General features: G+C 41.3%; 2 protein-coding genes across 3 annotated transcripts; both read left to right on the top strand.

The window, feature by feature from the left end:
* The first annotated feature begins 1,633 nt into the window (after positions 1-1,633).
* On the top strand, positions 1,634-10,578 carry samd9l (sterile alpha motif domain containing 9 like). Its single transcript, XM_030057234.1, has 4 exons — positions 1,634-2,027; positions 2,407-2,478; positions 3,624-3,692; positions 5,270-10,578. The coding sequence occupies exons 3-4, from the start codon at positions 3,689-3,691 to the stop codon at positions 9,904-9,906; spliced, it is 4,641 nt and encodes a 1,546-aa protein (XP_029913094.1). The 5' UTR covers positions 1,634-2,027; positions 2,407-2,478; positions 3,624-3,688; the 3' UTR covers positions 9,907-10,578.
* Positions 10,579-12,510: 1,932 nt separating this feature from the next.
* Positions 12,511-21,944, top strand: gaa (alpha glucosidase). 2 transcript variants are annotated; one of them, XM_030057239.1, is made up of 19 exons: positions 12,511-13,492; positions 13,759-13,910; positions 14,085-14,250; positions 14,439-14,535; positions 14,964-15,083; positions 15,255-15,373; positions 15,650-15,781; positions 16,004-16,114; positions 16,218-16,331; positions 16,574-16,658; positions 17,640-17,757; positions 18,129-18,262; positions 18,514-18,665; positions 18,927-19,075; positions 19,220-19,361; positions 19,565-19,663; positions 20,017-20,181; positions 20,436-20,588; positions 20,823-21,944. In XM_030057239.1, exons 1-19 carry the CDS (start codon positions 12,944-12,946, stop codon positions 20,886-20,888), a joined length of 2,823 nt encoding a protein of 940 aa, XP_029913099.1. In that variant the 5' UTR covers positions 12,511-12,943; the 3' UTR covers positions 20,889-21,944. The 2 variants fall into 2 exon arrangements, with proteins under 2 accessions (XP_029913099.1, XP_029913098.1); XM_030057238.1 differs by having other exon boundaries at positions 17,637-17,757.
* The last annotated feature ends 4,875 nt before the right edge of the window (positions 21,945-26,819 follow it).

Raw genomic sequence — 26,819 nt, 5'->3', positions numbered from 1 at the left:
AGGAAAAAAAATACTGTCCACATTTTTTTTTATTTCCCAATCTTTGTAAGGTAATTAGAATACAGAAAACATATTATTTTTTTAAAGATATCATGTGTCCACTACAGTGGACATCGGAACGCCATATATGTGAAACTGAACCTTAATGGCAATTAGTTAGTCCCAAAGAAAATACCAAAAAGTCAACATAAGAATGAATTTAACATCCACATAACTGTCCATCCCCACCCCTTCACATTTGGTATCACTGAAAAGCCCTAAATGTCCTCTGTAGATAGCAAAAGGAGTTTATGCAGTAGTATGCAGTTGGTGGGAGATTTTCAGGTTTACAAATGTCCTCCACAGAGGACAAATTTGAACTACTGTTGTCAGGAGGATATATAAAGAATTAAAGCTGCAAGCAGCGTTGGTCGGCCCTCGCACCGGTGCCGGTCCGCCACGATGTTTTGAAGTGCAGACAATTCATCCATTTTTCCCATTTGTAAGGGTATTTTTCGGTGCTTTCAGTTGGAAAGAGTTTTGGGCTTTTATTTTGAAAGGCCTAGGATGTCCTAGCGTGTGAGTGACATGAGTACTGCGCTAATACATGAGTACTGGCAGCTGTGTCATGATCAGACTAAAATGCAGGCAGACAGAGAAATCCTCATTCAATCCAATGGAAAAATCGATCAAACCCACCCATGTTTGAGGTAACGCCGCTCGGACATCGTTTCAGTTACAGACGTCATTTGAAGTTTAAACGAGGCACAAGACTCGGCTCTATAAATCTCGTATTTACACGATTTTGCTATCTTATACCTTTTTTGTGTTATGGCAGTTTTAGTTTGACTGTTTTCTCTGCTCCCGCTGACGGTTTATAATGGGTGTGTATTGCGGAACTGTCAGTTGCCTAGAGTGAGTCACATGACCGGGCAGAGTGCAGAGGAGAGGACGCCAGGGTCCAAAATGTTCGAAAAGTCTTGACAGCGGCCACAAACTTGTTCCAATTTAAAAATTAATTTCATATTTTTGTAGGAATTTTCGTCCTCTTTCGTGTGGCATAAGTTTCGAAGCCGTGCGACGTTTACTTTAGACGCCAGGGGCCTAATTAGCGCCAAGGGTGCGCCTCTTCACGCCAAACTCCATGGAAAAAACGACGCCGACTTCGAGGGCTTATAATTTAAAAACTAAGCAAGTAATGACGGAATCTTTAGCAAATTTTGTTCAGCACTGTATCTTCTTTCATCCATTAGCTTTTTGAGCCGCCACGATTTACGGCCTCGGAGGAGATAAATTTTGTTCAACGCGCAATTTCGGGGCCCGACTTTTACTTTGAAAGGCAAATTGCGGACTTCCTGTTGATTTTAGGTCAGGGGGGCGAGCGCGTGAAATCTCGGCCTTGATGAGACCTGTTTCGGCACTGGTTTGGTCTTTCTATCACGTTCCTGTGGGCCGCAGCGGCCGCCTTTGTGTGCCTTTTTGTGCCTAGGTGGCGCTAGCGAGGCCATTTTTGCACTTTGGGGGTCCGAGTTAACATTTTCTTCAATTTTTCACCAGACCTGGGGTGCGTGCCAAATTTGGTGAGTTTTTGAGCATGTTTAGGGGGTCAAATTAAGGCCTAACGACACGATATAATAATAAAAAAAAAAAAAAAAGAAGAAGAAACGGTACAAAAACAATAGGCCCTCTCTCCGTTGGAGGGCGAGGGCCTAATAAAGAATTCCACAGCTTTTCCCTAATCGTAGCTGTAACCAGTAAGCCAAAATATAAGGGAAGCAAGACTGCCATCCCACAGTGAAAAAAAGTCGAGTGGGTGGTGGAGTGAGGTAATGCATTTCTCAGGAAGTGAAACTTAGTCGTCTCGCCAACTCTCACTGACTGCGGCAGGCAGCAGAAAGAGGAACAACGGTCCCGAGATGAGTCCATGCCTCACCTTAGTTTTTGCACAAACTTTGGGCTTGATGAAAGAAAGGGTTTATACTTTGTGAATTTCGTTTAAAAACACCAAAAAACAGGAACAGCTCTCCCTCGATCCCTCTCAACTCGAGGTAAGAGAATTAACTCCGGCCTCAAATGTCTTTTGTTTTGTTTTCTTTTAGTGGATAAATGTGTGAACACATACATCTCTATAATTATGTTTGAGTACATACAGTCTGTCTCCATTAGTGCTGTTACGGTTAATGACAGACCTATTGCTCTTGCCTGTAGACTATTCTCTCTAACGTTTTGAGTCCTGTTAACTGAGCCGGGAATATTCATTCTCTCCACAGAAAATTACTTTAACGATAAAAGCAAACATGGCGCTAACTGGCATGTTTAGCTTGTTAATGCTTTAATGGAAATAATTGCTAGATATAGATGCTGGACTTTCACAATATGCATGTGTTTTGCTTGTTTGTTTGTTTATATTCAAATATTATTTTCCAGGCCTTTCCGCTTCTAAAGAGTGGAGAAAGGTAGGAAAGTCGGGGCAGAGAGAAGGGACGACACGCCGCGAAGGTGAGTCACCGACCAGCCCAAATTCGTGTTTTATTAGAGCACCAAAGACCTTTGACAGACTCTCTCATGAAACACCTGTATGCTAAAGGTGTGTTAAAGTTCAGATAGTATTAGTTTTCTGATATGGCTATCAGACCATGTGGCTTAAATAGGGCACTGCTATATCTGCCCCATTTTATGTAGCTAACTTAAGGCTTGGCTTGAAGGCGGCTCTAGTTTGCCAAACGTGCCAAGGCCAGTTTCGCAGTCCGCATTCGCACCTCAATGTGAAGTGGGGCTGCAGGGTCGCTGCCTCAGTTTCCCAGAGGGCATAGCGCCCTGCAGCCACTGGTTTGTGTATGCAGGACATCTGATAAACAACTTTATGTGCTACTTGGAGGATTTAGAGAAGAGCTTCTCAGAGGCCTTAACCAGACCCTGTTTATTTGTTGTTGTTTTTTTTTTTTTTTTTTTTTTTTTTTTTTTTAAGTGAATCGATATGATGTGATTTTATTTTGAATCTCTTATTTTTATTTATTTATTTATTTTTTTGGGTAATATATTTCACTCTGTTTGCTTGAAATAAAGTTCGGATAAATAAAGCTAGGAATAGAATTGATCTGGCATGAAGATCTCTCCATGCAGTAGGAAAAAATTGTTGCCATAAAAGGAATACAGACTTGATTGGATTGTAGTTTGAATGTTTCCAGCAGCGTTAGTTGGATGGTAGATCATAGCCTACATAGTTTTCAACAATTTGTCAAAGAAAACTGCAACAATAATCAAAAACATTCCTCTGTATTCATTTAGCTGTGGTGCACCACCACTGCAAGGAATTTAACACCACTACCAGAGAAAATGTGAAATGAAAATAAACATTGTATTTATGTCTTAATATGATCTTAAACTAAAAAACAAAGGAAAAGAAAAGAAATAGATTGAACTGGAGTAGGACCTTGACATGTAGGACTTTGGGAAACTGTGATGTCGACAGCAGAGACTTGAAGCTGCATTTATATGAAAGTAAGGCCACTCAAATTTGACCATTATGCCAGATTGAAATATTACTTATGTTTGATGAGACAGACTTGAATGTAAGCCGCTTTCTATATACAGGATCACAATAGGCAGAATTGTAGCTGTGTATACTTTTTTCTTTATCACAGAACATCACAAAATGGTCACGCTGATGATGTAAAACCTGTGGTGGGAGGAGACAGAAAAGAGCATCATGGGTAAGTATGATGACAAAAGTTGTTTTGATTTGATATATAATATATACAGTTATATATTGTATACCTACACTAATCGCATCATGTTTCTACATAAAATGAGGCTCTGCTCCTTCTTTGTCATCCTTTTTCCCCCAGCTTATATGGGAAGGAAAAAGTTGATATGAACCACTACACAACAGCAATTTGTCCTGCCCTGCTAAAAACTGCTACCCAAATTAACTTAGCTAAAATACTACAGGCTATACAGATAGAGACTGTTTGTAATTGTTTTTTATTTCACAACAAACGCCTGATGATATGCAGCGTCAGGAGGTCAGGTCAGTCTGGTTGGGTTATTTGTGCAGGGATTTCCCTGAGAATCAAATTCACTCTCAAATTAATCACTTGTCCTCAGAAGGAAGGATAAAACATATTTTGCATTGCTGTTTGTGCCACAACACCACTGATGAAAAGTTACCTACAGAGCAAACTCTCCCTGTCTCTCCAATTGCTCTTGGCTGTGAAAACTCAACATCGCTAGGGACACCGTCTGGCAAGCACAGCCTTGGCTGCTGTAGTTTGTCCCTAACTGTGGTATTCTCACGTAGTTTGAGGCAAAGTCTTAGCTTACGCTTGTCTGGTGTTAATTTTCAAATGACAGCATTCACGGCAAAGATGCTGTTATTAAATCTACCAGATTTTGATGTAAAATCTCAAACAACATTGAATGAGCCAGCTTCACTGTCAGTGGGACAAATCCAGAAATGTTTCTTTTCAAAGTACAAGTGTATTTTACAAAAGCTTTCTGGGCCAGTGCTGCCACAATTCGACATAGGGGTGGTCAGTCTTATATACACTTGGAGATTGTGGTAAGCTGGTAAAACCATTATTCAATATCTTTTTCATATCAATCATTATGCTCATTTATGAGTTTAACATTATTGTGTTTATTTAATTAATTTATTTAGGAGGTCGTTTGACTCACATTCAAAAACTTCTCTATATAACATAACAATGAATAAAAAAAGTAAAAATTAAGCAGGGTATCAGAGCCCCTTAACTTGATCAGAGAATCAGCAAAATCTTCAGGTTAAGTATCTTTTCCCAAGAGTGAAAATATTAAGATAACTCAAAATCCAATATTTAATTGTAATCTCCCTATAAAGAATCCAAGGCAGGACAAAAACAAAAAATTCACTGACAGAGCTTACATTGTGGAACAATCATTTTTTAAAAAAACATGCATTTCACTGGGATTCCAATCAAATAATAAATGCAAAATATTTCTGGTATTTAATTTTTCCAAAACTGTCTTGTGCTGTGAACAATATGTGCATGGCATGTTTGTTAAATCAGAAAATTAAATTAAATTAAATGCAGGTGCAGGTGCAAATCCAAAGAATAGCAAGTGGAATACACACACTGGTCTTTTCGAGAAAGTGCTTTTTAAAAAAACAAACCCATGTTGGTGACGAGCTAACAGGAAAAATATTCAGCGTAGATGAATCACTAGAATATAGTGACAAACAAATTTTCAAAATCCCATCATCCCATGATTTACAATCAAAGCTGTTCTATTTTTTTTTCTCATTACACAGCTGATGAACTTGGCCCGTTGCCTGGAGAATGGAGTGAATCTCAAGTAAGCGCCTGGTTAAAAAGTATTGGAGTGAAGGAGCAGTACATCAAAAAACTATATGAGGAAGAGGTAGATGGACGAGTCCTCCTTGAGCTGAATGAGGACTATCTGAGGAAAGAGACTGGCATGAGATCGGGGCCTGCTCATTTGCTAATCACAAAGAGAGATGAACTTATCAGTTCCCAACTAAAATCTCAGGAGAGGCAGAGGACCACCAGCGGCCAGAAAAGTGAGTTGAAAGGGAAAAAAAATAAACAGAAATCAGCTACTCTTCCTGTAGCAAGTGAATGTCTTCCAGCACAGATGCCAGAGACTGAACAAGGTGCCTTGGAAGAGAGACAGACTCAAGACCAGACTCTCTGTGCTTTGACTTTAAAGGAAGACTGCAAACCACGACCATTTGATAAAGAAGGCATTGATTTTGCATATGTTAAGCACAGGGTTCTTCAGCCTGAATCTGGTGCCTTTGATCTGATATCTCCTTGCCATGAATATAAATCTTTTGCTCTCGCTGCAACATTGGACCGCACAAGGCTACAAGCAAAATTTGCCAAGGAAGTTTTTAAATTTGGGGTTGGCTGTATGAATATCAGATCAAATGGGACAATACATTTTGGTGTGATGGACAGCAAAGATGATACAGGCTACACACATGGTGAGATAATTGGCATCCCTGTAAAAGAGAAAGACATGTATACAGATGCTTTAGATCACATTGAGAAGAGCTTCTCTACCTCTGATGGAGAGCATGTACGTCAGTGTGTGCGTCCTCCTAGGTTCATTGAGGTGATTGACAGAAAAAGTACTGAAAAAATGTATGTGGTAGAAGTTGACATTGTGCCATCGATAAGTATTGTTAAAGGCAGAGTGTACTCAGTTCGTTTGCCAAACTTCAAAGAGTCAGCTAACAAAGTGGAACATGAGAAAGACACAGTTTATCGGAGGGTAGGTTCAAAGTCAGAGCCAGTGAGTGACAAGGACCAAAACAATTTCTACCTCAGAGTCAAAGAGAGGGATGTCCAAAGAGAAGAAGCAGAGAAGCGTCAGTTCCTCAGTGCACCAGACATCTGCCAAGACCTTGGAAGGAAGCTTACAATGCTTATGACTAATGGAAAGAAATTTCTTGAAAAGGACAAATGGTACATACTTGTCACAAACAAATTCAAATCTGATGATCTTTCCAACTTGGACTGGTTACTTAACATGAAGATATTCTGTGTGTTTGACTTTGACCCAGACTCAAAGCTATCAGGGCTTTGCAGTAAATACATCCAGCATCATGCTGCAAACATGCATTTCATGCAGAACTATAGGATATCCAGTGGCATGAGCGTGAAGGATCTTGAAAGCCACTTGAATCTGTTTGACCAAACTAGCTGGATCTTTTGTAATGGGCGTACAGATTACAAAGGAAATGAACCCACCTTTGATGAAATGGAATGGATTAGGACAAAAATGACACTCCTGAGGGAATCCGTGTCATTGATCTGTAAACAAATGTTGCCAAAAGGCACATTCCAGGTAATTTTCCTTCTCACATCACCAGTTGAGAAACCTATACTGCACACCTTCTATGAGTTTTTCACTGACATGGAAGGCCATGAAGACATCATTTGCATCTCTGAATCTGAGGAAAACTTTCAGAGGTGGCAAAGTTTTGCTGAAAGTTCATGTGGAACAGAAACAGTCAACCATTCCAGTGTTGTTGGAATGAAAATGAGCCACATCAATGCAACATTGCAGCAAATTCAACCAGTAAACTTGCATGTCACCAAGCACTTACCCATCTTTGTAAAAGGGACATGTTTTCTTGAAGCACATGCAGAAGAAAATATGTACTCTCTGGAAATCCTGGCTGTTGATCATTGTGATGAAACCAATGAAGACTACATTGAAGCAGAGAAAGCTAACATTGAACGCCAGTTCTACCATGGAGGGAAAGTGACCTGGTTGAATTTTTGGCTTGCTGAGCATGGATATGTTGGAGAAGTAATTGAAAGGGATGCTTACAATGATGTTTCTGAACTTCTCAAAGATGCTTTGAAACAGAATGTTGATCAGAGTCCTGTCAATCGTATTAACATATATCATCATCCAGGAAGTGGTGGAAGCACTGTGGCAAGGCAACTTATGTGGAAAAACAGGAAAAACCTAAGATGTGCTGTTGTGAAGCCCTCATACTCAGCTGCTGTTGTTGCAAAACATGCAGCTGAGCTGAGAGAATATGAAGAGAAAGATCCTAACAAATGTCTTTCTGTACTGCTCCTCATTGAAGACTCAGACCAAGATTATCTTGATGATCTGAGGAATGAGCTTTTCGCTGCCATTCACACCAAGCAAAACCATGACAAAACACCATGTTTCATTTTGTTTAGCTGCAGAAGATCCAATGATCCAGAGACAAGATGCAAGGAGTCCCCATTAAGGAATGTAGCGGTCACTCACAAACTGTCTGATAAGGAGAAAAGAAAGTTTGCTGGAAAGCGACAGACACTTGAGGAATGTTATGAGCCTAAGTTCATCTTGACATTTGTTTTGATGAGTGAAGAGTTCAACCCTCACTACGTTGAAAAATTTGTGCAGCATTTGCTGCAAGGCATTGATCATGAATCTGCCGTCACTCTCCTCATTAAGTATGTGGCTTTGCTTAATACATATGTTCAAAACTCTTTCATCTCTCAGTCCCATTGTGAAGCTCTGCTTGGACTTACCATCCACACAGATAGGTTTCGCCAGCATGGCTTTGAGAACTCTCTCAGTGAGCAAGCTAAATTGGTCTTCTTACACCTTAGAGATGACAAGACTTACATTCAGTCAGTCAGAATCATCAATCCATTTGTGGCAGAGGAAATTCTCCGGCAGCTGCTGGGGAATCAAAACAGCCAAAGTAATCTGGCAATGAATCTTGTCTGTAATGAAGTGCTTTTTGAGCACAGATTTGGAAAGGAGGATTACCAGGGATGTTTGAGAGCACTATTCATAAGACGCTCCAAAATAAGCAGAGGTGATGAATTTGATAGTTTTTTCTCTCCTCTGGTTGAGCATGTGTGTAATAATGAAACCCCAGAAAAAGCAATTGAGCTTCTCAAGAAAGCATATGAATGTTTTCATAAAGATCCTTTCTTTGCACAGCAACTTGCTCGTCTGCATTATTCCTTTGAGAAGTTTGAAGAGGCAAAACACTGGGCAGAGATAGCAGCCAAACAGATGCCCAACAACTCATACATTCTAGACACAAAAGGCCAGGTATACAGCAAATGGTTCCAAGCGAAGTGCAAAGCCATTGAGAACGTACCAAAGACAGCCCAAAATACAGCAGATGCTGTAAACACTGCTCTGACAGCCATTGAGTGTTTTAAAGAATGTGAAAAGGCCGCTGTTGCAGAAGCAGAAAATAACAACACTTCAGGATTTTTTTCTGAAGTAGTTGTTGGCTGCAGGCTGCTCAAACTGATTTTTTCATTGCAAGTGTTTTCAAACAAAACTTATGGCCATTCAGAATGCATAAAATACCTTACAACAGATCACATTCCTGAGGAAATCAAAGAACCTTGGGAACCTTTTCATAGCCGTTTGAAAAACCTTAAAGACACACTGGCTGAAGCCTTAGAGTACATCTCAGTGGACCTCAGTTACTTCCAGAAAGAAATTGGTGAAGAAACAGAAACAAGTGGAAGTCCTGAGATGAACATAAGCAATCCACTAGCATGGTTGGTGAAAAAGTCTACAGAGTATGCAAAGTATTTCATCGAAGGTGTTTCTATAACACAGCTGAAGCAATATAAGTCAAACCTAGCCAGTTTATCGCTTTCCAAGAAGCGCATGATTATTTATCACCTTGGTGGGGGTAATATAACATCCCTTCTCTACAAACTGACTGACCAGAAAGAAAGAGGTCAACTTCAAATACAGCTTCTTGAGGATATCATCTCTCTCTACTCCCATGATCCATGTCAGGCCGGATTTAGTCAAGTGGATCTTGCTAACTACATAGTGACCCATATTGCTTTGAATTGTCTGGCACCTCAGTCTCCAAAGGTAGCTACTCTGAAAACTCTGCAGGACCTCAGTAAGCAGTTCCCAGCTGACAAAAAGAAGTGTTCTCCTACTACTCTGTTCTTGCTTACCATGCTGTCTTGGCCAGATGATGGAGATAAAGAGAAAGAAGCCAAATATGAAACAGTGCAGTTGGCTGTCAGACACCTCAGAGACCACTACTTGACTAAGAAGAAGGACATTCCTCAGCGAAAGCGAAGAATTTACACCCATTTTTTCCTGAGCAATGCAAGTGGATTGAACAAATTTGTCCACAAGACCAAGCTTCAAACAATCCTAAAGGTGCGCTCAATCTCTGAGAAACGGATGAAATGGTTCACAGGGGAAGCATGGAAAATGCCTGAGATCGCTCAAATGTTGAAACATGTCTCTGGTTGGACTGAAGATGGAAAAGTGTACCTTGAGGGTCCTCAGAGAAATAAGTTTGAGATCCCTGCTCTCTATACACTCTCAGTGCCTCCTGGCAATGAAAATGTCACTTTCTACCTGGGATTTACTCTCAGAGGACCCGTTGCAGTCAACATCACTGTGGAAAAGTAGTCTGCCCTTCAGCAATGGCCTTGTCATATATGGATGTACTAATAATGTACTTATCATGATCTCCTCACCAACTCATTAGCCCATTTACCTTTTTATTCTCAAAAATATGTGTCAGAAACTCAAAATGTTTGGGTGGAATAGTCTGTAAGGGTTAGTTATCCTAGACACAACCATTTAAGACACAACATTTAACTAAGAGTTTATAATTATGGCACCCTAATTAAGCCAAGTCTCTTATCACTTACCACTTCCAAGTTTACTGTTTATATATTCTGATGTTTGTTGCTGAGTTGAACTTTTGTTGACAGATTAATGTTGTTTGAAATAATTTATGCAAACTTAACTATATGTGTCATGTTTGAATTAAAATGCATTCTTTTTTGTTATTCAACAGCTGCAGTAACATTTCTCTGTTGTGTACCGTAACTTACTGAAGATGAGATTTTTTTTTGTGATTTTTGTGATTTTTGTGATTATTCTGATGTTCTGATGACGATGACAAGGATCATTGCTGGTATTATTACTATTCTTAATATTCAGGTGATGTTGAGACAGTTTTATTGAGTATTGCTGAATTACTCCATTTTGTTTTGTTTTTTACCTTGTTGCATACACATATCTATTTACTTGCAAATACTCATGATTCTTAAGTAAAGATTAAATGTGAACTCACCCGTGTCCTGTGTTCATTCCTTCAAGTTAACTCACCTATCTACTCACCCAGTCACCAGATCTTTTTAGTCAGTGCTCATCCATTTTTTTTACAATGCGGTTCTCTCCTCAGCTTGTGGGGTAGATCCATGGCTGAGTCGTAACAAAGATGTACCCTGCGTTCCAATACCCATACTACCATACTATTTAGTAGGGAAAAAAAGAATTAGTATGTCCCAATACATACTAAACTACATACTTTGTAAGGGCAGCTGCAGTACATACTAAAAGTAAAACGTATAAGTATGCGATTTGGAACGCAGGGGTAGATATATTATCACGATTCCAAATTGCATTAGGAACAAAATATAGGTGCACAGCAGAGAGCTTCTCCAGTCCAAGCTCTGATAGCACCTGTAGAGGCCCCCTGAGCTCCTAAGGCTTTTACTCACTTGAAAAAGAAAGCAACGCTATCCAGAATTTACAATCTTAAAATGACCAATTCACAGACTTATTTAAGTTATTAAGTTACCTAATTTTTTTTTTTTTCTGGGCATGAAAAGCTTTGAGACAACATCATTATTTGGAGTACAAAGTCCAGACTTGAGGGGAGTGTATAGAGAAGTTATTCTATTGCAACAGCAAGAGTGGAATGAAAAGTGAACAAGTGCAGGTGTTAGTTGTTGCATACACTGCACAGCCACAACTGTTTCCTCTGTATTCATTTAGCGGTGGTGTAACACCAAAGGAGGTTGCCTCCACTGCAACAAGAAATGTGACATCAAAGTAAACACTAATTGTGTCTTACTATTATGCAGAACTATGGTTCAGTAGTAATGATAATGATAATATGATGATTACAAGCAATTATGATACTAGAAACTCAACTTGAATCATAACCAAATATAGTATATGAAACAAAAGTAGAATTGTGGCCAAAAAAAACAAAACAAAAAATAAATAAAAACACCACAGCTGCACACAATGACAAAGGAAACAAAGGTCAACCAACCCTAACCTGGCCTGTGGTTATATGCAAAGCTTGCTTCTTTTGTAGCTCACTGAACTCAATTGTTTTTTCCTCTTTATATGAACATGAAACAGTAAATCTTTATGCTATAATGTTTGTGTAAAAGCACCAGAGCAAAGTATTTATCCAGTAGTTTTAGTTATTTGTCTACTAGTTTTAAGGGCACAACTGTCTGAAATTGTGGGCCTTCCTCCTCTTACAAGCAAACTATTTTGTGTTTATCAGAAGGGAGAGGATAATCCAAACCAGGTACAGGAAACAACACTTACACAGGATTTCTCATAGGTTGACAAAATTTGACAGGGACTGGGCTGCATCATTTGACTGGGATAGACCAAAGAGCAGCCAAAGGAGAGAAGACACATGGGTGACCCTCAAATAAGCATTCAGAGGATTGTATCCTGAAATAGTGAAATATGTTTGTTATATAAATATAGCGCATTTTTACAGTCTCTGCTGGAATGTTCACTTGTATATAGGATTTATTACACATTTCAGTGTGTGTGTTGTGCTTGTGTATGTGCGTCTTAGTTTGTGTGGGGTGCATGTGTGTATATGTATCTGACTATTTATTTTTACATATTACTCCACCATTGCACTTTGCATTATTTTCTTAAATAGCCCAACTAGGGACCGGAGCTGAAAACTAGCTGTAGCTATAATCTTCAATATGTAGAACATCAGGCCCATGCACTTATGTAAGTAAAAATGCAAAATGTTGCTATGTAAATTTGCTGCGTTCCTATTCAAATACACAAATAAACAGGTATTCATTATGAGTGTATTTTTCTGCATCGACCAGTAGAGGGCAGTAGGCTAACGCTTCTGGAGCGCCTGCCCTGCTAAACATGTGACTATAACAACAAGTGCACTATTGCCTTATTAAGCTTGCCGTACTTTGCTTTCACTTCTACTTATATGCACCTTGCGTTAAGCGAATATACACATCCACTTGGCATATTTTAAATTCATTATTACTCTGATTGTGTGCCGACCTCTGGCAAGATTTAATCGCTGCCGCTGTATTATGCGATGTGACTCGTGGGAACAGTGAAGATTTGTGTCCATTGTGAGCTAACAGCTAATGTTTGTCATCCGCCACTGATGGGAGTGCATTTCCTCGTTCCTAACGCATCAAACGTTTTTTTTTTTCTTTAACCGACAGATGAACCAGACAGTGAGCCCTAGTTCTTCTCCATCAGCCAGATGTTCATAATATGTTGCTGTAAAACACAACTTTATTAATGTTTACCCTTTGGAATTATTTTATTTACGAAGTGCAACTGAGTGTTTACAATAACGGACTGTGTGGAAGCTGTAAATGCGCTTTGATTGTGCAGAGCATCATTTAAAGGCATGGATGTGCCGTCTGCAGCTGTTGTCCTCCTCGCCTTTGCTTTACTAACATGTTTGTTCATGAGCAATTTGTCTGAGCATCAAGTGAGACTGGTTAAGTCAAGCTATGCAAAGAAATATGACAGTATAGTGTTTCCAAGATATGTGAGTCATCCAGCAAAAGTGCAGAACAGCACCGTGCAGAGATGGGGAGTGAACCTGCGAAACCTCCAGCCACACAAACAAGTGGAAGACCTGACTGATGCTCCTAGAGATGATCAGTGTGCCATGGCTCTAGAGAACCGGTTTGACTGTGCCCGGGACAGAGCTCTCAGCAAGACAGAGTGTGAAGACAGAGGCTGCTGCTATGCCCCTGTGCCTGATACTGGAGGACCGCCTTGGTGCTTCTACCCCCGCTTGTACAGCGGCTACAAAATGGGTCCGCTCACTCCCACGCTGCGAGGCCATGCTGCCACCCTGGTGCGTGCCAACCCCTCCTATCTGCCCAGAGATATCACCACTCTCCGTCTAGAGGTCATGGAGGAGACGGCAGGCCGCTTGCACCTCACTGTGAGTCCCTGTGGATTAATACACTGCCCTTCTTCTCCATTACCTCCGCACCATTCAGAGAGTGGAGAAGTGAGGTTCAGTGTGGGGTGTTGTGTGCTAGTTTTGTAGGGCTGCATTTCCCTGAATGGAGGCAGCACCATAAAACTCAAGAACATATATTGGGCCGTAATTAAATGCACAAACTAGAACTTTTGCTTTCCCCATACAAAATCAGGATGTGCACATGTGAGGCGGTTAAAATTGAAGCTATGTTTTATTCCCTGTAGTTGAAGGACCCATCATCTCAGCGATATGAAGTTAAGCTTCCCGTTGGTAAGCCTAGGAGCAATGGAAATACCCAAGATCCCCTCTATGCCATTGAATTCCAGCCTGACCCATTTGGATTCATAGTACGACGCCAATCAAATGGAAGGGTAATGTGAGTTCACATAAGTTTGTATGATGAACTGGCTGTCTCTTTAGGATCAGAAGTGTAGATTAACGGCAGTCATGAACAGTTGCTTTTGCACAGAACTACCTGTGTCTTTCATCACCAGCTTCTCATGACCATGACCTTCTATGTTAGTTTTTGACCTGTATCCTTCTTGTCTAGTATGAACACCACGGTCGCTCCGCTGCTGTTTGCTGACCAGTACCTGCAGCTGTCCACCACCTTGGCCTCCTCTCTGGTGTCTGGCCTTGGGGAGCATTACACCCCCCTCCTCTTAGACACAAACTGGACCTCCCTCACCCTCTGGAACAGAGACATGGCACCTCATGTGAGTCTGTAGGATGTTTCAGTAACATATGACGCTGTGATTCCCTCCTTTTTATATATAGTGAGACATTTTTATAACTATTTGGAACAGAATAAAAACTTCAAGATAAAGATTTGTCTCCAAATCAGTTCAGTTCAACCCAGAAATACTTGTAAATTGTAAATGTTGATTTTCTTTTCTCTCTTTAGGGTAATGCCAACCTGTATGGCTCCCACCCATTCTACATAGTACAGGAGGAGGATGGCCTGGCACATGGAGTTTTCCTTCTCAACAGCAATGCCATGGGTACTGGGATTTCTGTCTGCTGAAACAATCGGAGCATCTAGGGATGGACTGATATATTAGCACACTGTCAGTTTTGGCAGACACCAGCTTTAAAAAGCAATATCGGTATCAGTCGGCAAGTTGTTGTGATTGTGAACATTTTAATACAGCTGTCAAATTAGCAACAGAACAAAACTGGTCTTTTGTTTTACGAAACAGTTATTTGTCTTAACACAGGCCTGTCTGACAATCATAACCTGTTTTTGGACCTAATACTTACAGAAACGTCTATCAGTGTCTGTATTGGTCTAAAAAAAAATTAAATTCATCTTTAATAGTTAGCAGCCTAATAGCTAGTTTTGGCCCTGCTTACTTTCCATAGCTCATGTATTTTTCTAGCGTGTGAGGATGCATCTTATTGACAATTCTGTTTGCAAACTTCTGTGTAGAGGTGACTTTGCAGCCGACCCCTGCTCTCACCTGGGTGACCGTTGGTGGAATCCTGGACCTGTATGTCTTCATGGGTCCCGACCCTCAGAGTGTTGTCCGACAGTACCTCCAGGTCATTGGTATGTCCGACACCTCTGACATCATTCACTGTCACTCTGCAAACAAAGCTGTGGTCAAGAGACATCAGCAGCAGGCATGCATGCTTACAGATGAGATAAATGTGGACCTGTTGTAAAAGACTTTGAATTTGATGCCAGCTTTGCAATGAATATGGGATTCCTCATCTTCAGGCTATCCTATGATGCCTCCCTACTGGTCTCTGGGTTTCCATCTGTGTCGCTGGGGCTACACAACCACTAATGCAACCCGGATGGTGGCACAACATATGCACAATGCCAACTTCCCACTGGTAAATGAACATCAAGGATTTTTTTCCATTAGGAGCAGTATTCACATAGTGCTTCAGTATAGAGCTGGAAATTCACAGACCACTTTTATATTTAATTGTGTTTATTCTATAAATATTGTGGCAAGGCCAGTATTCACACAGTGAGTGGTTTTGGGAATGTTTATCCATCTGTTTCAAATAGTCATCCCTCTTGGTTAATGTCAACACTGGAGTTATATTTGAACTCCTCATTAAATCAGTGAATTTGTGGCTCATGATTTTGATTTCTTCCGTCAGGATGTGCAGTGGAATGACCTGGACTATGCAGATAAGCGCAGGGTGTTCACCTTTGACCCCCAGCGATTTGGGGACCTCCCAGAGATGGTGGAGGAGTTTCATCAGAGAGGCATGAAGTACATCCTTATCCTGGTGTGGCATCTTCAAAAACATCACTAATTCGACACAATGCTCCTATCAGTTGGACAGTTTTTCTTTTATGATTAGATAGAAACACACATGTCAACCTACACTGGTGTGACTACTGGATAAATCAGTACAAATGGCCATAAAGAAGCTTTATAGTTTATGTCCAGTAGATGGCAGTCTTTAGCTGTCATCACTATTGAGGCATGCTCTCTTGATCTGTTTCAGGACCCTGGGATCAGCAGCACCAGTCCCCCTGGAACTTATCCTCCCTTTGATGACGGGCTGAAAAGAGATGTCTTCATCAAAAATGCTACAGGACAGACTTTGATTGGCAGGGTCAGACCTCTCGTCTCTGTGTAGCTTCTTCTATGTGCATCTGTGCATGTGTGTTTATGAAGTTATGCACATGTTCTACTGTATTCCCATACGGTGCATCCAGGTGTGGCCCGGCCAAACAGCATTCCCCGACTTCACCAACCTAGAGACTAGACGCTGGTGGGAAGACTGCATCAGAGCATTCCACGCTAAAGTCCCTGTGGATGGCCTGTGGATTGTGAGTTTGTACATATTTGGCACATTCAGCCACGAAGATCCTGTCATTAGTGGTAATTGTGTAGCAACACCGTAGCGCTCAGGTATTTGTCACATCTAGAGAACAGGTTTTCAACTTAAATTCCAAAACACACATGTCAAGAAACATGAAACTAAAGTTCATACAGGATTTTTCAGTAATACTTTTTAATTTGCCCTTGTAATTTAGCAACATAGAAAGAGTGACTGTTGTTCTCCTCCCAGGATATGAATGAACCAGCCAGTTTTGTCCAGGGCTCAGTGGAGGGCTGTCCTGACAGTGATCTGGAGAACCCCCCATATACACCAGGTCAGTGCTGTGGCTCTGCAATGCACTGTGCTGAGATTTAATTGAGTGCAAACTGTAAGGACCATACCAGTGATTTTGAATGTTTGGTCCATTTACTGTACCACACCTTACCCACATTTAACATTGCAACAACCTATTTTCCAAATCACACAGGCGTACAAAAGATTTCACAACATATAATTAAAACCCAATATGAATTTTTGGTTGAAACAGCCACCTTATAATGTTCTGCTTCTGCAGCTCACAAAGTTATTGCCATTCATAAACCACAGAACAAATAATTGGCTTTGTAAAGCAAACCTTTTTCCAAGGAGTGGCAGAGAAACTGCTTCACTTTAATTTAACGTCATCAAAATACAACAGTGCCGCTGCTTTTAGGAAAACTGTGAGGGAAATTTCTCTGTAGCTATAGGTCACATTAGGCCCATTGAGCTGTATTGATAAGATGTACTGTCAGCATGCCATAAGTCTGAGACATGCCAGATACAGTCAGACAAGACCACACAGATTGATGTCCTTCACAAACACAGATCTGCTGACCTCTAGCACACTTAGGTAAAGATACCTCTTTTAAAATAAAGCATGCCAGTGAGCAACCCTCAGAATTGAACTACACAGTATTCGCATTTGTAGCGCTCATACTCTGTTCTCCTCAGCTGAGCATCAATAAACATCCTTTGCATAAGACATCACAGTCTCCTGAGATCTCCTTCACTCTGAGAGTTGACCAGAACTTTGCTCTTTTCCATCACAAAAACTGAAGAGGAACTGTGAAGTATATACATTTTGCAGAAATTACTCTAAAATTGCAAAATCACTGCTACGGTCCTTTCATCCACTTTATATTATAACATAAGGTATTTAGGTATGCAAAACACTGTGAATTCCTATTGATGTGTAGCTGAGATGGTGATTAACAGTTGGCATATATGTTGCATTGATTTTAAGCCCTTGTGTGTGTGTGTGCTGTCACACAAGCAGAGGTGGTTGGAGGCCAGCTGAACTCGGGAACTCTGTGTATGTCAGCCCAGCAGAGGCTGTCCACTCACTACAACCTGCACAATGTCTATGGACTGACGGAGGCTAGCGCCACCCACAGGTTAGACTGTGCAGGGATCACATGCAGATTGAGCTCTTACACTGCACTGAGTAACAGTCTATTTGTATATATTAGCTGAGCTGAGACAACACGCCATGGTTCATAGTGATATTGGACAACTAGAGGCTTTGCTACTCATGAAGTTTTATAAAAATAGTAGTGACAGAAAAAATGTTTTAAATGTGTAATGTTATTTTTCTACCTAGCCATTTAGTAGCAAAACAATGCGATTTCTGAGCAACACAGACAGAGAGATATGCATGTTAGCCAATCATAACTGAGGACTGGAGCAATCTGTGTTATAAGTGACAATATTCAGTGTCAGACCAAGTTGTTCTTGCGGGATTATTGAGGTTGGTTGGTGTTCTCAGCGCTCTTGTGAAGGTACGTGGGAAAAGACCGTTTGTGCTGTCCCGCTCCTCCTTCTCTGGCATTGGCCGTTTCTCTGGAGTGTGGACGGGAGATGTCAGGAGCAACTGGGAGCAGCTGCGATACTCCATCCCTGGTGAGGAGGGTTTGATTTTTTAACAGTGTTTCTCCTTAATGTCATGTTAAAACTTTCTCGCAGAGTTTTGCATGTAATACTTGAGCTACAACATAACGATTAAAACAGTTTTAGCTGGAGTTTGTCATGAATTAGTATAAAAAGGTACAACCAAACCAGCAAAGAGAGCATTTTATCTTTTTTTTTTTTTTTTGAAGTGACTCCACACTGTCTGCCAGATTTAGAATGACCTTTACATCTATTCCCTCCAGCGGTGCTACAGTTCAGCCTGTTCGGGGTGCCCTTGGTGGGGGCGGACATCTGTGGCTTTGAGGGCGACACCACTGAGGAGTTGTGTGTGCGCTGGATGCAGCTGGGGGCCTTCTACCCGTTTATGAGGAACCACAATGACAGGCTTAATGCTGTGAGAAAGAGGGGCTGTACATGTGTTTGCTGAATATGTGCATGAGGGCAAAATTATGAACGTCACTGAATTTAATCAAGTACAAGGTATTACAAGTGTAAGTTTAAGGTTATCTGAGCAACTTCAGTATTTCTGTTAAGTAGTAAGAACTGTCGGTGTTTCTCCCGTGTCTAGAGCTGGCCATGTGTTCATGTATTATGAATAGAGGTAACTCTAGCCCTACTCATTGTGTGTGTGTTTGTATGTGTCTGTGTGCCTCAGCCTCAGGAACCCTATGTATTTGGGCAGCAAGCCCAGGAGGCCATGCGGAGTGCGCTGAATCTCCGTTACTCCCTTCTTCCGTTCCTCTACACGCTCTTCTGTCACGCGCACACCTCCGCCGACACTGTGGCCAGGCCTCTCTTCATGGAGTAAGTGACCTCTCCTCTCCTCTCCTCTCCTCCACATAGCTCTACTTCCTGCTGTTAATTCTCCTCTTTCCTGTAAATCTGCTGCAATACACAAACCAAACACGAAAAAGCATGTTTGCACCACTGTTGACTCTTCTCACTCAGGTTTCCCACCGACCCGAACTGTCAGGCCATAGACCGACAGTTCCTGTGGGGGAATTCACTTCTCATTAGCCCCGTTTTAGAGCAAGGGGCAGTGGAGCTGTCGGCCTACCTCCCCCAGGGCACTTGGTACAGTCTCCACAATGTAAGTAGCCAGGCCTTGCTCATCTTAGTTTTTTACATCTCTCACAATTTCACTGTCATTAGAATGATTTGAAAAATAAAAAATGAATGACTTGATTTATTCTAAACTTTCCAGTCCAGTATAGACAAACACTGTGGTCTTACATTACCTTGGTGCCCTTTTTCATTAATCCTGATTGACCTTTGGGGTTTTTCTATTGCTAGGGTCAGCCCTTCTACAGTAAGGGCCAGTACCTGCTCCTGCCAGCCCCTCTTGACACAATCAACATCCATGTGAGGGAAGGACATATCATCCCACAACAGGTGGGTATCTGCTCTGCAACCACTCCTTGTATTATGTTAGGTTCATCAAGAGAAGAGATTGGGCACATAAGTGGAGTAAAATATGACTGTAAATGCTTTGATATTTGAGGATGGGAAAAATCTACGGTATTGTTGCTGTTATAAAACAGGTAGCTGTAATTCCTTGCTGAATCATATTTGAAGGAAGTGTAAAATAAAAAAAAACATTTATGCACACCTATGACCATAAAACACTGAAATTCTAAAGTTCCTGTGTTCATTTTTGTTGCTGAACAGTCACTTCCTGTAGCTACTATTGGTGAAGGAATAACACTGAATGCACCTCATACTGGTATACCTTGTTGACTGTGTAGGAGCCAGCCTTGACAACCACAGCCTCGCGCAGAAACCCTTTCGTCCTGACGGTGGCGCTCTCTTCAGCTGGCTGGGCCTTCGGGGACTTGTTCTGGGATGATGGGGACAGTCTTGGCACCATTGAGACAGGAAACTACTGCTATGTCATCTTCATCGCTGGACAGGTGAGGAACAGACACGTGACTTCTATGTGTCTTTTTAACACCTGATGGAGAAAAACTTCCTTTACCAAATGATCAAAAAAACCCATGTAAATTTTTAGCAATCTTGCAATTACTGGTAGACTGTCCTACTAAATTTTAAAAATGACTTCTTGATTTGGTACTATCATTATGTCCAATGGATATAGACAGAAAAAAATTTCAGTGTTGTTATTTTTTCAAACCTGTAAGCTCCCCTTGGTGCTCTCTGTTTAAAGTCCCAGGTGGTGAGTGACCCTCTGAAGCTGAATGGTGCTCTGGACGGCCTGGTGCTGGGTGGGCTGCGGGTGTTCGGGGTGCCCTCCCCACCACGGTCGGTGCTGGCCAATGGAGAGAAAGTCTGGGATTTCACCTACTACACTGACACCAAGGTGAGCTCTTGCTGACTGTGCACCAGTTCTTTTAGTGTGTGTCCTCCTGAGACAGATAATGAAATTATCCTACAGATGAGCACCTGTCTGTCTCTCCACCTGTATATCTGTCTGTCTTCCTGCTCTCCTTCTCATTATTCTACTGCATCTTGTTTTCTAACATGTCAAATCTCTAGAAAATCCAAGCTGTCTGTCAGCCTTTCACTATGTTTTTGTGTCTGTCTCTCCCTACAGGCTTTGACAGTGACCAGTCTGGCCCTGCCCATGTCAAAGGTCTTCACAGTCCAGTGGACTCTGTGATCCACTGGCCTGTGAAGACATCTCCCATGATCCTGATGTTGGTTTATTTATACAGCACATTTAAATACAACAAAACGTTACCCAAAGTGCTGCACATCAGACAAATAAAAACAAATATAAAGAAGAATAAAGAACAAAAGGAAACAAGTTAAAAACAAATTAAGCTATTAAAATCAAATTAGGCCACAGGAGCAAGTGAAGTCATTAATATTGAATACAGTGATAAAATTGAAATTGTATCTAAACTAGAAAAGTGAGAAATGTATGTTTTAAGTTGAGACTTCAAAATTGGAGGTGAATTTGCCGACCTGATCTTGAGGGGGAGGCTTTTCCAAAGTTTGGGAGCTGCCATAAAGAATGCCCTGTCAAAACAACAACAACAAAACAAACAAACAAACAAACAAACAAAAAACAACTGCTGGTCTGTTGACTTAAGCAAGCAGGGGCTAGTCCATTCATATAGACAAACTGCAAAATTTTGAAATCAATTCTGCACTGAACAGACAGCCAGTGTAAGGATACAAGCGAAATATGCTCATGCTTTCGAGTGCTGGTCAGGAGCCTGGCTGCAGCACTTTGAGCCAGGCCCATTGCAACATACAACAACAGTCTAACCTAGAAGTAATAAAAGCAGGAGTGACCTCCTCAGGACTCGAGAGGACTCAAGACAGCCCTGAAAAGACCAGCTGCATTAACATGGCACTGTCCACGACTCACGGCGTTTGACATCCACAGACTGTCCAGCAGTAATGCAGCTTGTGTTTGCTCGGCTTCTTCCTCCAAACCGGCAGAAGTGAACATTAACATGTGAAAGCTTTGCACTATGTGGTAGGTAATTAAAAATGTGATGACATCAAACCAGGAAGCTGGCATCATGCGGTTTGGTTTCCTTACTCAGCGATCTCTGCTGCTAACTGCTGCCCTGAATCAAGAGTGATCATGCCTTGAAAGTGTTAATGAATGCATAAATCATATGAAATTTATTTTTGTAAACTATATTTTTATGCCTTTGCTATTTCAAATGTGTTGTTAATAAAAGCTGTGAGGCAAAAAAAACATTGTCTACATTTGTACTACTGTATGTTACTACTCTACTACTGTCTCTAATCAGATGGTTGCATCTCCAAACTGTTTGAGATGAGTATTTCATAAGATCTTTTTTGTAGATAAATCTTCCACCTTGCTTTTCTTCAGCAGTGTTATCTGAAAAAAAATATGTTTTTGTGTGGCAACCATCTAAACACTGTATCTCTAATTTGTTAAAGATATTTATGTTGAAGTGCTGTCCTGTTTAAGCAGTTTGGGAGTATCATGGGTGAATGTGAATATGCTGCCACTTAACTCTAGCAAAAATAAATAAATAAATAAAATAAAATTAAGACTTAAGACACTGATCTATGTAAAATTTCCTACATTTGCTACTTGCAAACAGGTTACGGTACATTATTATTTTTTGGTAAGGGTAGAGATAGCCCTAATTGATTGCCTTGCAGCTTCATGGCCAAAACAGAGGTTATTATCCCCTGAGGCTCTTTCCCTGTGCCCATGTGACGGGATGCTCTGCCTCCAGCTCCGGTCCTGATGATGGACCAACTGCATTCAAGCTTTTGCTGGTGACCTCTAAAACGTCACCAGATGATGAAAAAGGTCAACTTTTTATTGTAGGCTTAGTCGGAATATGCATTGCTTCATTTAAAATCGTGTTTAAGCCAATTCATGTTTTCTCTCTGTTTTTTTTTTAAAAATGTTTTATTTAAGACTAAAAATTCCCAGCGCGGTTGAGGAAGCCTGCACTATTCCGGAAGCAGGCTCGGCGTAGACCTGCGTCAAGTTCTGTAAATACAGCTGGACTCTAACCGGAATGGGCTACACGCTCCTAAATAAATGCGTCGTCGTTCCGCCAAAAGTACATGCACGCTGTTTCGCCAGGAGGAATTTTATTTTGAAGCTCTTACCGGAAGTGTCATTTTTATACTGGCTTCTTGACTGATTGGGGCTAGAAACGGCAGCAGGCAGGCAGGCGTGTGGTGTCACTGTGGTACCGCAAGGATACAAACAAGGCTACACTTCGTAATAACAAAGCGTAATCCTGAGGATACGAGCGTAAACAGGGCCGGCACATCTCCGCACAGTCCATGCTCCCCTGACGAGATGGATGTCCGACAGGGGCTGTAGACTTCTCTGGCGGGACTGAAGGTGAGAGACCAGCCGTGTGCCCCCGTTTGTGGAGGCTAACTTACTGTTGGGCTATTCATTCATTTCCTCGGCACTGACAGGTGTACGCCGACGGGCAGCGAGGGTATACATCTTAGATCGGGAATAATGCGCAGTGGTTTGTGTTTGCGACGCGCTGCTGAAAACAAACTTTAAAGTTGCTTAAGGATGTTGGCAGCGTGGGATGTGACATGCAATGAATTGCGGCCATGGGCTACCCAGCTAAACTAAAATATTTATGATCAAGATGGTGCAGAGAGGCTATAATCCCGGCTCGGGCCAAAAACCTACAGCAAATGTCAAGTGTTAGGGCCTGTGCGTAAATAGTGCTGCGGTGGCAGATGCCCCGTCCCATCCTTCCCTCTCCTCTCCCCTCTCCTCTCTTCTCCTCTCCTGTCAGGCGGATGTTGCTGTCAGAGATCCAGTGCACTGATGTAGCCCCCCGTCATCATGGCACGCCTCTTGTAGCCAGGCTAGTGTTACTACTGTGGCATCTCCACCGCTTCTGCTACAATAAAGAGATGTAGTGCACTGTAAACCCACCTTAAATCTTAAATCAGCTCACTCACCTTTTCATTTTTGGTAGAGGAGACTTTATCCACCTTTACAGGCCGACATACTCTCTTTTTACCTAAAGGCATTGCATACAGTATTATAGAAATGATCAAACTGATGTAATTTATAAGAAGATACAACACTAAATAGAAGGCAAAAGCATAATTCAAGGCTTTTTTGAAAATCTTACTGATTGCTCTTTGATTTATGATGACTTGACACACTTGGTGGAAGCAGTTGGTAACATTTAGTATCTTATTTTGACATTTTTAGCCCACACATCCAATGAGACATTTTAGGCCATGAAGAGTTGGATTACTTTGTGACATCAAATGGGTTTCATGAGTTGCTCATTAGCCGCTTACTCACATCCTCACATGAAGGCAAAGCTTAAAATCCCGACAGAGACCCCCACCGAGTCATGAAGTTTCCTCATGACTTACTCAGCCGCAAGAAGGTTGTTTTTCCTGCTTCTCTGTGGCCAGATTGTGCCCCAAGCACTGTAGTCTTTGGTGCAAATGAAAAGGGGTGTTCAGTTTAGGCTCCTCTATTCAAACGTCAGCATGACAACTTAATTAATGTGGCCCAGAGGTGAACTCAGCTCCCTGCGAAGAGAACGAGACCCCGGTGGAACCCACTGCCTCTGTGTTTCCAGTGGGATTATTGTGATTTAGGCTCAGGTTCTTATTAAAAGTCGTCTTGGTTAGGCAGGCTGTTCAAAGTTTAGTTAAACATGTAGAGTATTTTATAGGTCATAGTGGGACTGGCTGGAGTGTTGGATGGCATTTCAGTCCGTAGCGTCCAAGTCATTTGAGACAACAGCATTAGGTCAGAGAGGGGAGGCAATGTGTGAGCACACACTGAGGTGTTGACAGTGTACAAGATAGAGCCTGGATGAATCCTATCAAACTAACCCTGCCAGGTCCTGTAATCATATACAGACCAAAATAAACACTGACCCGGGACATTACATGGAACATATTACTGCTGTTATCAGGCTGCTGAAGATAGCTGTGCATCATGTTAGAAGACCCAGCATATCATTATGCACATCATGGTCAGGTAGTATGTGTGTGTGTGTGTGTGTGTGTGTGTGTGTGTGTGTGTGTGTGTGTGTGTGTGTGAGTGTATGTTTGATGAATGGAGGTTCAGAGTATGTTTGAATATTCTGCATAATGAGTCCATCCTTGTTCACTGCACATTTACAAATGGATTAGTGCGGTAGCGCTGTTTCAAGCAGTTAGCATGCAAATTAGCCTGTGGCTGCTGATAGTCAGTAGTGATGCTGTGGCTTGCTGGGTTGGTAGGAACTGTGAATTGACAAGCAGAAACTTTATCTTCTGTTTAGGATTGTTTTTCCGTCACCTTTTTTTTTTTTTTTTTTCCATCCCAGAAATCACTGCAGTGTCTCATACAGTTCATACAGTCAGTCATTAACAGTGACAACAAACAGTGGCTGCTTGTGATTCTGATGAAATCTTGAACCAGACAGGACGCTCCACTTTTGATATATATACACCCAAAAGTCAGACTCTACTTCCTCTTGTGCCATGCCTGGATTCCACAGCAGCAGACTTCCTGTCTGGGGACTGGCATCAGGAAGTGAGGAGCCTGCTTAATCAGGCAAAGGTAAACATTCCCCCTGAGGAACAAGCAGGGAACGTCCCACTGATGGGAGGACACGTCAGACTGTGCAGCAAAGAACAAGATAAGGTTGAACTCGCACAAGATATAGTACAAATGTCAAAGCTCAGTGAGAGAAAATAATGGGTCCCAGTAGGGCTGGGGCATATGGACAAAATCAAATATCACACTATCTTTGACCAAATACCTCAATATTGATATTGTGATAATATTGTAGGGATGACTATTGGTGCTTTCATAACATATTCACACACAAGAGATTTTTGCTTAACAATCATCAGTAATGTAGATATGATCAAGCAGGTAGAGACAAATAGTAAAACAGCTGCAACAGTCTAATAACTTCAGATGCAGCCTTTAAAACAGGGAAAAGACATAATTTATGCCATATCACGGTATTACAATATCTGAAATCCCCAATGATATCTGGTTTCATATCATGATGCTGATAAGATGTGTCATTTCTTATGCAGGTATCCACCGATGCTCTTGAAGTGAATTGCTTTTAGTGTTATTTGAGTCTGGCAAATAGCTAACAGCCTATTTAAGTATCAAAAGATACAATATCAGAAGTCTTGTTTTACCTCATGAGAGGTTTGACTCATCCCACAGGGCGTTTTTCTCACTGTAGCACACACTCTGTTAACGCATGAGCTCTGTTCACTAATGTTGACTGCTGATAACGGCTTGAAATTTCACACGGATGGAATGGTCCGTGTTTGCGCACACCTTTGTGTGTTTGTGTGTGTGTGTGTGTGTGTGTGTGTGTGTGTGTATTGTTTACATAAGGTGGGACACACATTTGGTACACACTCATCAGTATCCAGGCCCTGAATATATCATGGCATATGAAAATGCTGATTACATACAGAGGGCCCTTAAAGTGTCTTAGATTCAGTTTTATAAATATTAGACCTTAAAATAGTCTTAAATAGTCTTAGATTTAAATTTGTGATGTCTTAATTTCCCCAAACATTTAATAAACTTAGCCTACATTTACCCATCTTTTGATTTCTTTTGTCCAAGTTAGTAAAGCTTGACTGCATCAAATTCAACATTTCTGATGTTTCAAAACTGTAAACCTACCTGTGGTACCTTCTTTATACTGATGTGATACACTTCACCCGTTGGGAAATACCTGTTGTGGCTTGACCTAAATCACTTTATACTTACTCTCATATACTACAATTTGATCGGGACAAAGCACATTAATGAACATCAGCCTAAAATAAACATGCCAGAGTTAGCATGCATGTGAATTTGCATCCGTAGTCCCCAGGCAGGTAACAAAAAACACAAGCAATATATGGAAACACAAACATATAGCAAGACAAAGCGCATTATACACGTCCACTTAAGAGATCACAGTTTTGTTTGCCTGGATCCACTCTCTGAGATGAGTCTTTAAGGTGGGATATGTAGGCCATTCCCTCATTACAAATGGTGGGCTACTCCAATATATGCACATATGTCATACTTACCTTTACACTTAGTTTACAATGCTCATTTGAATAAGAA

This window comes from Myripristis murdjan, chromosome 8 (genome assembly GCF_902150065.1).
Source record: "Myripristis murdjan chromosome 8, fMyrMur1.1, whole genome shotgun sequence".
Taxonomy (NCBI): domain Eukaryota; kingdom Metazoa; phylum Chordata; class Actinopteri; order Holocentriformes; family Holocentridae; genus Myripristis; species Myripristis murdjan.
This window is presented reverse-complemented; position numbering and strand designations above follow the sequence as displayed.

Coding starts and splice junctions, on each gene's coding strand:
- gaa (XM_030057238.1), top strand. CDS start 12,944: ATGGATGTGCCGTCTGCAGCTGTTGTCCTCCTCGCCTTTGCTTTACTA. Junction 18,263..18,513: donor GCTGCGATACTCCATCCCTG/GTGAGGAGGGTT, acceptor TATTCCCTCCAG/CGGTGCTACAGTTCAGCCTG. Junction 18,666..18,926: donor ACAATGACAGGCTTAATGCT/GTGAGAAAGAGG, acceptor TGTGTGCCTCAG/CCTCAGGAACCCTATGTATT.